Genomic DNA, 13,731 nt, shown 5'->3' on the forward strand with positions numbered 1-13,731 from the left:
CCTGGCTTAGTCCTCACGCACCCACCAAATTCCCAATCTTCCTCCACACTCAATCCCCCTCCCAGCCCGCCCCTTCCCAGCTGAAACCATCCCCCCCTGCCCCAGGTGCTGCCTGAGCTCCATGGGAATACCCATGGGGGACCCCAAAATTTCTGTCCCCCCTTCACGTCCTCAGCCCCTCTCAGATATTCCTAAAATCTCCTGCTTGCTGATTAGGCCATTCCCCAGCCCCTAGGAGGTGCCCCATCTCCCACACCCATCCATGAGGCTCCCAGCCCAGGAGATCCAGCACCCCATGTCCTGGGTGGGCAGCAAGCTATGCCCAAGCAGCCCAGGGAGATGGGATGCTGGGCAGGGGGCAAGAAGGGATGCTGGCAGAGCACTCCATGGAGAGCCAGCTCTGACCTGTGTTCCTGGAGGATGGGACAGGACACCGCAGCAAAGAGCTGGCTGGTAGTGCCTATGGCATGGGCACTCTCAGATGCTGAGTGCCAGGCTGAGCCCACTGGCCAGGTAAGAATGGGCCACAGGACGCCTCCCTGGGAGCCTCGGTGTTATCACCTTTCCTCATCTCTCTGCCTGGGTACAAATGTGCTACAAATGTTGGCCAGCAGAAGCCGATGGCTGGGGAATGCAGGCTGGAGGCAGGAGCAAGGGGAAAGCTCCCTGCCCACCACTCCATCACATCTGAGCATTGTCATTGTCCAGGTAACCTGTCAAAAAGAAAGTAAAATGGATTTTACACAAACTTTGCTCCGTGGTATGCCCCCGCTTCCAGGGCAGCACCACAACACCCCTGAATCCAGGAAGTTCATCCTGTGCTGCTTCCCCCCTGCCCCAGGATGGGGAGATTGAGCCCAGCTGCCCATCCGTGCTCCAGTTCACCTGGGGCAAGCAGACCCACCTGGCGCCCCGGAGCAGCCTGGAACCTCATGGGGCCTGGAGCATCCTGGAGCATCCTACTGGTGCCCCACAGGGCCTGGAACACCCTTGATGCTAGAGCAACCTGAGGTCTGGAGATCCTCGGTACCGGGGCACCCTGAATCGGAGCATCCTTCCTAGGATTGGAGCATTTCTGATGGCAGAGCGTTCCAGTGGAGGCCCCCAGAGCCTGGACCATCCCGGCGCCTGGAGCATCCTTCCTTGATGCCCGCGGGAGGGCGCACGGAGCGCGGATCGGCCTCTCCCGGGCCGGGGGGGGCCAAGGGGCTGGGCCGAGCCCGTGTCCGCCCCGGCTGCGGCGTCGCACGGGGCCGCGCCGGGGCCATGGCGGTGGTGGAGGCGGCGGAGGCGACGGTGCCATGCCGGGTGCAGTACCTGGAGGACGGGGATCCCTTCGCCTTCGGCAGCTTCCCGGAGCCCCGACGAGCCCCGGTTTATGCCGTGGAAGAGGCGCTGGCCCTGGGAGCGCAGCTGCCCGCGCTGCACCGCCTGGTCGGGGCCCCGCTCCCGGTGAGCAGGGACGGGGGCGGCGGGGAAGGCACCGTGCGGGGATCGGGGTGGGGATTTCTGGATAGAAGGGACCAAGGGACGGCGTGTCCCGGGCAGAGCTCCCGGTGTGAGTCACGGCGGGATTTGTGAGCCCCTGCGGGAGATGCCAGCCTCGGCCAGCCCCGAATGAGTCGGCGGGAGGAAGAGGATGTGCTGCTCAGAGCAGGCAGGAACCCTGGCAGGGGGAAGCAGCATGAGGGCAGACGTCCATCTCCGTGTCGTCGGGGCTGAGGCAGGCAGCGTGTTCCCCACTTCCACTCCGGCAACCAGGAGCGGAGCGCAGCGGCTCCACCTGGGAGCCTTCCAGCGGCACCTGGAACTCGGGGAGGTGATGGTGGGGCCGGAGGGCCACCAGCTCCTGCAGCCCCTCATGTCACCGGTCCGGCAGCAGCTTTGTCACCAGAGAGCAGTACGGAAATTCGTGCTGAGCAATTTCCTTCAGCTGGGAGGAAGGCAGGAGGCCGAATGTGAAGCGAAGCACCGTGTCTCGTTTGTGTGTCCTCAAGTCTGGCTCGGGCTGGGAAGTGGAGGAGACAGGGGAGATAGGGTATCCTCCCTGTGTATCTCCTGTGGGTGTGATGCTCTCGGACCGTCCTTCTCAGGATGGGGACAGGCTTGTTTTCTTCCTTAGGAACGCGGGACCCAGCAGAGCTCGGCGATAGCTGAGCATCTCCGTCTTGCAGCACTACAGGAGGGCAGGGAAGGGAGGCAGGAACCCCGGCTGACTGGGGGATTTTGGAGTCAGAGATGGGGGCAGCAGGAGGGCGAAAATCAGTTCAGTGTGCCTGACACTGAGCTTGCTGGCCTTGCAGGGGAGAGGGGATCACTTTGAAACCTTCACCTGCACCAAAAAAACCCTCCCTTTTATTCCCCTTTTAATTTTTCTTGGAGCAGAGAAGCAGCGTCTCATGTCGTCGCCGTCATGGGATTTTTAGGCGGTGACTAAAGGGAGTTTGCTTGGGAACAAACAGCCGGGAGACATGACGAATGGAGCAAACTCAAATTTCAGACGTGTGCTGTGCTCCCTGGGCAGGAGCTGGCTGTAACGGGATCGCCAGCCCGGAGTGCTGCCATGGAGGCACGGGGCAGTGGGAGGGGGGAAGGGAGACTGGACACTGCGTTCCCGAGGGAGGGAGCGTTGCTAGGAGGTCCTGTGCCCAGCAGAAGTGTGTTGATCCTGGGATTTCAGGCTCTGTTCTCTGCCTAAGCCAAGCCCTGGATATTCTTTTCCTGGAGTTTTCCTGTATCATCCCATGACTCTTGGTGGAATCACAGGTGAACAGCCTGGATCCTGTTCTGGGTTTATAAACCAGATTTCTAGATTATATAGGTTATAAACGATGCTGCCTTTACCACACAGTGCTCTTTGAGGCAGCAAGGGCTGCAGAATTTCCCACCTGACAAGCTGGGATGCTGGGTGGGGTTTGCATGAGCAAATGTGTTCATTGGGAGCCTCCTACACTGGGATTTACAGCCTGTGGAGTGAGGTCAGTCTCCCAAACCACCCAGTTCAGTTGAAAGTTCACTCTGAGAGCTGGCACCCTTGGAGCCATGCAGACGTTCCCCTGGCATGACCAGCCAAAGCTTCCCCTGGTGCCTTTTGTGCCAGGTAGCACTCGGCTCCATTAATCACCACCCTAAAATTAGTAAATGAACAGTCGGATTTTTCCCAAGGAACTGGCTGTAAAAAAATTCAGCTGGGGATGCCTGGTACCAGGCTTGTCCTGCTGGGCAGCATGCCTGGACCTGCAGAGCACTGGAAGAGGATGCAGCAGCCAGGAGGGAGCTGGGCTGGGGTACCCACATCATCATTGGAGGAAGATTGAGCCGCAGGCACCCAGGGGATGAGCTGCCATGGGAGGGCAGCTGAGTCCTACCCTTGCTGTGCCCAGCTGAGCAGCTCCCTGTGCTGGGAGCTTAGATATGATGAGCAAGAGGTTTCTGGTGCAAGCATCACTGCCTTGAATAGCCTGTCCTGCCCCATGACACCCTCGGTGCTTCCTCTCCCTGAGCACGACCTGTCACTGATGGCTTTTTCGTGCTCTCCGGGAAGTGTGTTTGTGCTTGGAAATACCTTCCTGCTTTGTTTGCTGCTGCTGCATTGTTTGCCTCCAGGCTGATACTATCTTCTCCGCTTTCCAGCATTTTTCTAGTACCCTTGGGTGATGCTTGGGCAGGGCGTGGGTGTTTTCCAAACCTCTGCAGGCAGGTTTTGACAGGGCAGGTTTTTTTGGCTGTCCTTTAAGTCCCCAAAGGCCCCTGCACTCCCTTGCCTCCCTTGAGCACTATCTCACCTCTGAATCTGGGGATTTTTCCAAACAATTGCAAAACCCATCAAGCTAGAGTTTTGCATTCTCCTTCCTCCCCCGGAAATCTGGGAAGAGCAAATAGCTCTCTGGCCTCAGTGCCATGAGCTTGCTGAGAGCTCTTGTGCTCAATAGACGTGCTGGTGGGGCAATCTCTGTGTGTGAAGTGCGCAATCCCCATCCCACAGCCCTGTTGCCCTCTGTTTCCTAACAGGCTTGAGGAGGGCTTTGGTGAGGGTCTTTGCCCCACTTAACCTCTGGAAGGCGTGAAAGCAGCGAGGAGGGGTTGTCAGTGGCACTGAGTGCTGGTGCTCAGCAGCCCCCAGCCCTCCCCAGCTCCCAACACGTTCCTTGCGTGGGTCCCGGGAAGGGAGCTGCAGCCAGGCGTTCGTGCCATGGCTTTCCCAGGACACCAACTGCTGCCTAGGACTGGGGTTCTCCCACTGCCACAGGTCTGTTGAGCAGCAAGAGATCTGTTAATGAGCCCAGCTGGAGGAGCTTCCAGAGGGAAGCAAGTTTGCACTTCTGGGCTGACTCTGGGTGACCTCCAGAGATCCCTCCTGGCTTGGGTATTATTTCCTGCCCCCGTGATAAGGCAGTGGCAGTGTTCTCATCCATTTGCTGCCATCCATCATGCAGGAGTGGACAAGCACCTGGGTGCCCTGGCCGTGGACACTACTCAGCCCTGCAACTAAATTGTGGTGAATGTGCTTGGCTGGGGTTAGGGTTGGTCCTGTGGCTGGCTTAGCTCTATAAACCATCCACCCCTGTGTGTTTTAGGAGGATGAGCAGCAGCTAGTGATGCCAGGGCTCTCTGACCTGTCAGTGCCTTGTGTTTAACTGCTGCCTACTATATGTAAATAATCTATTTTTCCTGTAATTTCCCCATAGTCTTTCTAGAAGAGCTGCAGCGATGTTGGGAAATTGTGGTTACTGCAAAAAGAAAGTGTTAGAAAAGGGGTAAAAAGTGTTTCCTTTGCTGACAGATAAAGAGGATATTCACTGCCTGGCCTTGGAGCATCCTCCCATGTGGGGATGCCATGATAGGGGTAAGCAGGAAAATGTGATGCTGTGGTGGGTGGTGTGAGTTCATCTGTGCATGGATGATGTCTCCATACTGAAGGTGGGGAGGTTTCCCTCACACCCAATTGAACCCTAGAATGGTTTGGGTTTGAAGGGACCTTAAAGAGATCATCTTGTTCCACCCTGCTGCCATGGCCAGGAAGACCTCCCATTAGACCTCTTGTTCCAAGTCCCATCTAACCTGGCCTTGAACACTTCCAGGGATGGGGCACTCATCACAGACAGAAACCTTTTCCAGATCATTGGTCCTTGTTCCACATCAGGGCTGGCAGCAGTCATAGTGTCCTCGGCAAGACCCCAGAACCTCCCTGTGAATGGGTGAAGGACATCCATCCTGCAGGGTGGCTGGGACTCCCAGGAGCCACGGGCTGGATGTGTGAGCGTGGGACATTCTCCTCTCCCAGCTCTGCTTTGCCCTCAAGTCCCCATTGCCCTCAAAGTCTGGCTCATTCTATAATGGTTTACCAGAGCCACTCTGCACTGGGAGCTGTCAGTAACCTGTGACCCCAACTTGCTGCCCTCAGCAGCATGACACTGAGATCCCAGCTTGATCCTACAGGGTAAAAACCCCTTGATTGAATAACCCCTGGCCCTAGAGCAGTTGCTCTCCTTGGCGTGGAAGTGCTGCCCAGGATTTTTGGCAGGGCAGCAGGAGCCTGGGATGGCCTTTCTCCATCCCCAGGGAGGTCACAGCCAAACCAGGGCCCAGTGCTTGGAGCATCCCTAGTGGGAAACATTGCCAGGCTCACATGGGAAACATGCAGGGTCAGGTCCCAGGGGCTTGGCCTCCCCCCGCCAGCTGGGACATGTCACCAGCCCCAAAGAAGCTGCAGATGTTAACTCTGGCTTGCTGGGGCTGTGGCAGCCCAGAGAAGGCAAGACTTGTCTTTGAGTGCCTGGGTGGATGTAGGGATGCCTGAGGGAATGCCCAGGAGGCTGGCAGAGATGGCTGTGGGGATGCAGGGGTGGCCAGGAGGATACAGAGATGTCTGGGAGGATGCCCAGGAGAATGCAGGATTGGCTGGGTGGATGCAGGGATGCAGGACAGCCTGTCCTGGTGGAGGAAGTGAAGCATTCCCCAGTGAGCAAAGCCCGTGTGGGGTCAGTGTTAGGGACTCACGCTGTGAAGGCAGAGCTGGCAGCCAGGAGTTCCTGCCCAGTGCCAGCAGCCTGTGTTTGCTGCACGTTGCCATGGCTGGCTGGCATGGCCAGTGACCACAGGAGGTGGAGTGGGACACATCAATGTCCAACCCAACAACAGTGCCCTGCCAAATTGCCCATTATCAAGCACAGTCAGTATTAACTGCTTCAATGCATGCAGCATTTTACTTACCCTCTGGTATTAACATCACACAGTGAATTCATACATGTGAGCTTGAGCACAATGCTGGCATGCAAGGAGATGGGAATGTCATGGAAAGGAATCCCAGTGAAATGCAAGAGCCATACCCAGTATTGCTGTGGGATCTCCAGAGCCACAGTGGGGAAAGGCATTGATGGGAAAGGCAGAGAAGCTGCGACTGTTTCCATCTGAGCTCATCAGCCACAGGACTGCTCTTGGAGCTTTTGCAGTTTGGGGCTGATATTGAGGTGGGGTTTTAGATGGCTGATGGATCCCCACTTCTCTCCCGTATTGCTCCTTATGGTGCTTGCTCTTGTTTGAATCATGAGCAGCTTTGATGATGGGGTTTTATCCCCAGTTCTCAGTTCCTGCCATGCAGATCTGTTCCTCGAAGGTGGGGTGAGCAGGAGAGGGTGGGGCAGGGGAGTTGCAAATGCTTTAGGAATAGATCCAGATGTGCAGGGGAGGCAGGCTGCTGGCACTGCCCTCCCTCTGCTTCTACTCATGCCTTGAGGGTGAATTGCCACATCCCAGAAGAGCTGCCTGGGTGCTGTGGGGTGCTGGTGGCTCCAGGGCACCTCATGGACTTTTGTGGGTGCCGTGCCCACTGGCTGTGCAGCATGGTCACTGTGGATGGACTTTCTGGGAAGATGCCCCTCACCCCCACCTTGTCTCAGGGCTGTGCTTATCTGCATCCTGATGGAAGATGCCACGTGGCTCTGGGCTGAGTCAGAGGGTGTGTCAGCAAGGGCACATTCCAGGGGTTTGCCCTGCTTTGGGGTGTCCCTGTCTGGGCTGAGTGCCTCACAGTTCCCCCAGACGCAGTCCCTGCAGGCAGGGGCAATTTGCCAGCCCTGGGAGGAGACGGGTCCTGCCCCAGTCCAGGCCCTGCTGACTAAGGGCAGCCCCAGGGAACCAATCAACCTCTTGCCATGGTTCCCACCCAGGGATTGCCAAGGAGCTCGATGGTGGCAGGACCACCCTCACTCAGCCTTTTCCAGCCTTTCCATGTTTCTCCACAATCAGCACTAGGAAGGTGCTGGGGCATCTCCCTGCAGAGCCAGAGACTGGGGACAGGTGGGTCATGCTACCCCTCTCCAGGATGTGTCTGCCAGCTGAGTTCAGTGTGGGCTGGAGGGTGACCTGGGAATGCTCTGGGAGCCAGGAGGGCTGTGGTGGGTATGGGCACTCAGCCTGGCTGTCTGCATCCCCAGCTGGAGGACTGCACGCTGCAGGTCTCACCCTCTGGACACTACCTGGACCTCGACTTGTCCCTGCTGGAACAGAAGGATGATCTGGAAGGTTTCTATGAGGAGGTCAGGTGAGGCATATTGGACACCTGAGTCCTGTGAGGACACAGGGACCCCATACATGTGTGAACACCATGGGCAAGGAGCCAGGGGCTGTGGTGATCCCACTGCAGGCACTCACGCTGCATTTTCCTCCACCTTAGGAAGGGGAGACGGCCGACCCTGATCCTGCGCACGCAGCTCTCCGTCCGAGTCCACGCCATCATCGGTGAGTCAGGGCTGCTCCCTCCTCCAGGCTGGCCCAGCAGCTCCACTGCCCTGGATGGTGGAGGTTTGGCCTCTGCAGTGAGTTTTGGCCAGAGGTTTTGTGATGGAGAGGGCTGCTTCCACCCATAACCCCTCCCAGAGATCAGGGGATGTGGTCCTCATGGGGCACCCACTTGGTTAATGCCCTCCATCCTCAGAGATCAGGACTTTTGCCTCTTGGGCTGGGAGCCCACCACCCACTGCAGTTATTCTGGGTCATTCAGGCAAGCTCTAAATATAGCTGTGAAGACATAAACAAAGGGCTCTTGCGCAGCAGAAAGTGCTGCCGTGGTTCAGACAGCCTGCTCTGAGGTCCTGCAAAATATTCAGGAGTCTCAAGCCTTTTTTTTTGTCTTTGGCAAGGGGAAAACAAGTACTGAGCAGAGTGATGCCAGATGGGCATCAGCTGGCTGTGCAGGCTGTAGCTGAACCATGCAGGAAGGGGCAGGAAGCCCAGGGTCAGGGTCATGGTCATGCTCTTTGCCAGCAGTTCCCAGGCTCTGTCTGAGCCCTGAGCTCTTCTGCTTTTCCTCCTGGCAGCTCTGCCTTCCCTCTCAGCTCTCTGACAGGCTGATAAGCGAGTGGAGGAGGCTGCTGGGACACTGTGTTTTACAGGGCATGTCAGGAGGACTACTTGGACATCTTGTTTTTGTCTTGTTACAGCTCTAAGCCTGACCCAAATAAGTTGGAAGGAGTAGCTAACTCAGTTTTTGCATGTAGGAAGTGCTGGCTCCAATGGCTTTGGTGTCTTCATGGGGCCTTCCAGCTTCCCAATGTCCTGGCTGCTCCACACTGGCTCCTGCCTGCAGGCAACCCCCTCACAAGCACATAGTCTCCAGCCCAGTGACAGTCCCGTCCCTGAGCAACCCGTGTCACTCTACTGGCCTTCCCAGCCCCATCCTGTGCTTTTTCCCAAGCCTAGGGGCTGCTGGGAACTCTGGAACCATGGCATGGCTATGCCCATGGCTAAAAGTAGCTCAACCTCCTGCCTGCTAAACCTCCTGTTTAGGTTCTGCACAGGAAACCAGAGGGGATATTTGTGTCATTGCTGGTCAGAAAAAGAGGGCAAAAAAAAAAGGAAAGGAAAGTAGAAGGGCTGAAATATGTAGTTGTGGAACAGCAGCTGCTTCCAGCCAGTGTGTCCCGGTGGTGATGGCACAGGGACCAGGATCAGGATAAATCAGGATGCAGGGTTTTCCCAGGAAGCTAGGAACATTTTGGAGCCCCGGTTCAGCAGTGAGCCACTCACACCACGTCTCTCCTTTCCTCCCAGAGAAGCTGTACAACTCACAGGGGCCGGAGCTGCGGAGGTCCCTCTTCTCCCTGAAGCAGCTCTTCCAGGTGAGGTGATGCTGCTGCGGTGTGGGGACAGGAGCTCTCCCAGGGCTGGCTGCTCACCCTACACTGTGGGAACACTTGGCCTTCTCCCCACAGGAGGACAAGGACCTGGTGCCAGAGTTCGTGAACCTGGAGGGGTTGACGTGCCTGATCAAAGTGGGGGCAGAGGCTGACCAGAACTACCAGAATTACATCCTCCGGGGTTGGTATTTGGGCACAGGGCAAACTTCTGGAGCAGGTTGTCTAAAGAAGCTGTGGATGCCCTATCCCTGGAAGTATTCAAGGCCAGGTTGGATGGGTCTTTGATGGAACCTGATCTAATGGATGGTGTCCCTGCCTGTGGCGGGGGAGTTGGAATGAGTCTTTAAGGTCCCTTCCAACCCAAAGCATTCCAGGATTCTATGCTTATCCCCAGGGAGGAAGGCTGGCATTCAGGGTGGGTGAGCCAGAAAGTCTACCAGGGCTATTCTGCCTTCCCAGCAGCCAGACACTTGCTGTGGTGATGCTGTACAGGGATGGGAATTCCCAAGCCCTGCCTGCTGCACCACCAGCCTGCCCACTCTGCCTTGCAGCCTTGAGCCAGATCATGCTCTTCATGGATGGGATGCAGGGTGTCATCAACCACAACGAGACCATCCAGTGGCTGTACACGCTGTCAGGAAGCTCAGTGAGTGCCTGTTGCTCTTGGGGGGCTGCCTGTGTCCCCCCTTCCCTGCTTGTGGCTGAACCCTTGCACCATCCCTCAGAGGATGTACTCTGCCTCTGGGCTTGGTACCCTGGTACCTTTGCTTGTGTTGGGTCCTGCTGCTCCCAGCCATCTGGAATGGGATCACCCAGGATTTGCAGACCTCCCCATCCTGGTGACATTCCCAGGCACAGAACTTGAGTAAGACACTCCTGCTCCAGGTCCCTTCCCAGTGCCTCTTGGCCATCAGCCTCACAGCTGCAGGTCCCTGGCCCCACAGCAAAGCTCCCAGTCCTGGGGCCTGGGCATAGCCACCCCACAGTGCCCCAGCAGCATGCTGGCAGGTCCCTGTCACTGCTGCTGTCCCAGCTGCCATCCCTTGTCCCAGTTTCGCCTGGTGGTGAAGACGGCACTGAAGCTGCTCCTGGTGTTTGTGGAGTACACAGAGCCCAACGCCTTGCTGCTCATCCGCGCCGTCAATGCCGTGGACCAGGCAAGAGGTGAGTGCAGCTCCAGCCTCCTGCGAGGTCCCTGCTGGGGGACAGTGTCCCCTCCCAGCCTGCATGCCAGCTGTTCATGCCTCTTTTCCCAGGTGCCTGTCCGTGGTCCAACCTAATGGCCATCCTGGAGCAGCGCAATGGGGCTGACACGGAGCTGCTGGTGTTCACCATGACACTGATCAACAAGGTCTGTGGGGGTGTCCCCGTGGTGCCACACTGCTGGGGCTCAGTGTGGGTCACCCCAGTGCCAGCAGCACCTCTCTGATTCTGCCCAGACGCTGGCGGCCCTCCCAGACCAGGACACCTTCTACGACGTGACCGACTGCCTGGAACAGCAGGGCATGGAGCAGGTGGTGCAGCAGTATCTGAGCAGCAAGGGCACCGACCTCGACTTGAAGCAGCAGTTCACACTCTACGAGGTGAGCGGGCCTCCAGCAGGATCTGGCCATGTGCCACCTGCCTCCAGCAGGGAGGGTGAGTGCATGGGGTGGCAGGGATGCTGCTGAGCTCGGTGCCATGCCTCTGGTCCCTCCACAGAGTGCTCTCAAGCTGGAGGATGACATGGAGGAGCCGCCCCCAGGGGGACGCAAAGAGCGGAGGAGGACAGACGAGGGCCGACGTGGGTGGCGATCCCAGGGCGGCTCCCAGGATGCCGGTGCTGATACCCAGCCACTGCTGGGGTCTCCTGGCACTCCAAAGGAGGCCCCAGCTGAGGACACCCTGCCTGTCTCTGCACCAAGCAGCCCAGCAGAGTAAGTGCAGCTGGAGGTGGTCTGTAGTGGGCACCACGATGCTGCATAAGCAGCACTTGGATTACTGGTGTCAAGGTGGAGAGCAGTCCTGTGGGACTTGCTCTCAGTCCCTGTCAACTTCTTCCAGACCCTGTCCCACCAGCATCTACAACAGCACATCCAGCGTGCGGCTGGCCCTGGCGTCTCCCCCGGCTGAGAAGGAGCAGCCCCCAGGCCCAGGAGAGCGCAGTGTCTACAAGTAAGGAGCCAGGAGGGGCTGGGTGCATGGAGGTCCCTCAAGACAGCAGGATGGGCTCCTAGGAGCATGAGGTGTGTCCATCCCAGGACACACATTGCCTTTCCCTGGGGGAAACAGTCTGGGAGGGCACTGGAGCTGGAGAGATGTATGAGGGGGCAGCAGGTATCAAAGGGTCCAGCCAGGGGCTCCAAGGCATCCTTTGGGCATTCACAGCTCTGCTCCAGCTCCTCCTCATTCTCCTTTCTGCCCATGCTTGCCCTCTTCTCTGCCCACTCTTTCTGTCTTTCCTTTGCAGGCTGCACCAAACTGCCCCTGTCTGGTAAGTGCCTGGGCTCTGCACGTGCGTGCTCCCTCCCAGCATGATCATAGAATCATAGGATCCTGCAATAGTTTGGGTTGAAAGGGACCTTAAAATCCATCTAGTTCCAATGCTTCCACTAGACCAGGTTGCTCAAAGCATCCAGCCTGGTCTTACAGGGATGTGGCATCCACAGCTTCTCTGAGCAACCCACGCCAGTGTCTCACCACTCTCACAGGGAATAATTTCTTCCTAATATCCAATTTAGATCTACTCTCTTTCAGCTTAATGTCCTATTAATTCTCCCTTGCCCTATCCTATGTTGCTCTGGGCGGATTAGGCACTTGCACCCGCCTTGCTGCCCCCATCCTTTGCTTCTCCCCTTCAAGTCCTACCTGTGGGACCCCCAACCTGCTCCCCCATCACCCCACAGGGTGTGGCATCCTCTGATCCCTGCTTTGGGGTGAGGTGTCCTTGCTGGGGGTGGCACAGCCCGCTCCAGGTGTCCTGGCCTGGTGCAGGAGATGGTGTCCCATCTCTCCAGCACCCTATGCCACCTGGTTCCTGGGCAGGAAGGGACTCGCCAGGGCTCTCCTGGCTCCCTGTGAGCCCTGGGGCCATGGGGCAAGGGTTCCATGCTGGAGAGCTGCCAGGTGGGTGTGTGCAGGATGCATGAGTGCCAGGGGGCTGCCAGCAGTGGGGGCTAACCCCTGTTTTCCCTCAGGCGGGAGGATGCCCCATCCTTGCATGGGGACAAGCCTATTTTGAAGAAGTTTGAGTAAGTAGAGGCATGCGTGTGTCTCCAGGCATGCGCTTCCTTGGACTGGTACCCGGCTGGAAGTATCTGGGCTCCAGCCACACAGGGCATGAGCAGCAGGAGTGTGCCCTCCTGGGTTTTGCAGCTTTTGGATGAGGGTTGCAATGAGCACCAGGTCTGTTGGGACCATCTGGTGACAGCAGCGCCCTGTTGGCCCAGCCATGGGGCCATCACCTCTCTCTGCAGGGCTCAGAGGAGGTTGAATCTTGGTGTCCCTGATGCAGTGTGGCCAGTGCAGGAGGTTTCTGTGCTGTGGGACTGGCTGTGCAGTGTGGCATGGTGTGGTTTTCCGGTTGTCCTTGTTGTCCCCATCCCTGCTTTGCTCCCAGCCAACATCCACCCCATCTTGCAGAGCTCGCTTTTTGGAGAACCTGGCTGCAGCCCAGAAGGAGAAGATCTCTTCCATGGCCAAGGGACGGCTCGATGTCCTCAGCGATGCTACACTGGAGCATCCTACTGCTCTTGCATGGGAAAGAGACCACGGCACCTCTGATTCTGGGATGGAGCCACCCAGCATAAGTAGGTGCTGCCAGGGTGTGTTCCCAGCTCATCCTGGTCCCTGGGGTGGGGATTAATGACCCCTTGGTCCTCATCCCACACCTGTCTCTGTGACACACAGAGCCCTGGAGGAGCTGGTGGTACCTCCTTGCTCAAAATGCCAGCATCTGAGCACACCCCACTGCGGAGCAGGACTCCAACTCCACTCTGAGCCCAGCACCACCTGCCCCCTCCAAGCAGATTGTCCCAGCATCTCCTTCTCTCCCTGCAGGGTCTCGTTTGGCTCAGTCTGACACCACTGACTCCTGCAGCACCATCTCCTCTGACACCAAGTTTATGCTGGACATGCTCTATGCCAAGGGCTCCTCGGAGTCAGGGAGGGAGAAGCTGTTCCATGAAATACCTTTATCCCCCCGGATCCAGGGTGAGGCAGAGAGGGACTCCAAGGGAAGTAGCAGCCAGGAGCAGGAGAGTGCCCGGCTCCGTGGCAGGGCTCCAGATGGGCCAGTAGCCAGTGCCCATGCCAAGCTGGTACGTGCCATGTCCAGCATTGATGACGAGACCCACACGCAGAAGCTGGAGAACACCCGCATGATGCCCATCAAAAAGGACACAGAGCTGACTTGGGAGCGTTTGGAGACCATCCCCGTGCAGCTGAAGATCAAGGACCTGGACTTCACTGATTTGGGGGAAGAAGAAGATTTTGACATCCTTGACACGGGGCCAATGACCAATGGGTCTTTCCTCCACCCTGGCATTGAAGCAATGAGTGCTGGAACATTCATGGCTCCCCCTCCACCTCCTGCCCTCCCTGGTTGCCCACCACC

The 13,731-nt window shown here is 57.7% G+C and overlaps 1 protein-coding gene across 1 annotated transcript in view; it reads left to right on the forward strand.

The window, feature by feature from the left end:
- Positions 1-928: 928 nt before the first annotated feature.
- Positions 929-13,731, forward strand: part of FHOD1 (formin homology 2 domain containing 1) — a 16,710-nt gene continuing 3,907 nt past the window's right edge. The window contains exons 1-15 of the mRNA XM_019008022.2: positions 929-1,452; positions 7,437-7,543; positions 7,676-7,740; positions 9,052-9,119; positions 9,213-9,318; positions 9,689-9,783; positions 10,190-10,301; positions 10,394-10,488; positions 10,577-10,720; positions 10,839-11,053; positions 11,181-11,291; positions 11,587-11,610; positions 12,314-12,367; positions 12,759-12,925; positions 13,176-13,731. Coding sequence (XP_018863567.1) covers positions 1,147-1,452; positions 7,437-7,543; positions 7,676-7,740; positions 9,052-9,119; positions 9,213-9,318; positions 9,689-9,783; positions 10,190-10,301; positions 10,394-10,488; positions 10,577-10,720; positions 10,839-11,053; positions 11,181-11,291; positions 11,587-11,610; positions 12,314-12,367; positions 12,759-12,925; positions 13,176-13,731 — 2,225 coding nt within the window. The 5' untranslated portion in view covers positions 929-1,146. The remainder of the gene's footprint in view (positions 1,453-7,436; positions 7,544-7,675; positions 7,741-9,051; positions 9,120-9,212; positions 9,319-9,688; positions 9,784-10,189; positions 10,302-10,393; positions 10,489-10,576; positions 10,721-10,838; positions 11,054-11,180; positions 11,292-11,586; positions 11,611-12,313; positions 12,368-12,758; positions 12,926-13,175) is intronic.

The sequence above is a fragment of the Parus major genome, chromosome 11, assembly GCF_001522545.3.
Source record: "Parus major isolate Abel chromosome 11, Parus_major1.1, whole genome shotgun sequence".
In the NCBI taxonomy this organism is placed as follows: Eukaryota; Metazoa; Chordata; class Aves; order Passeriformes; family Paridae; genus Parus; species Parus major.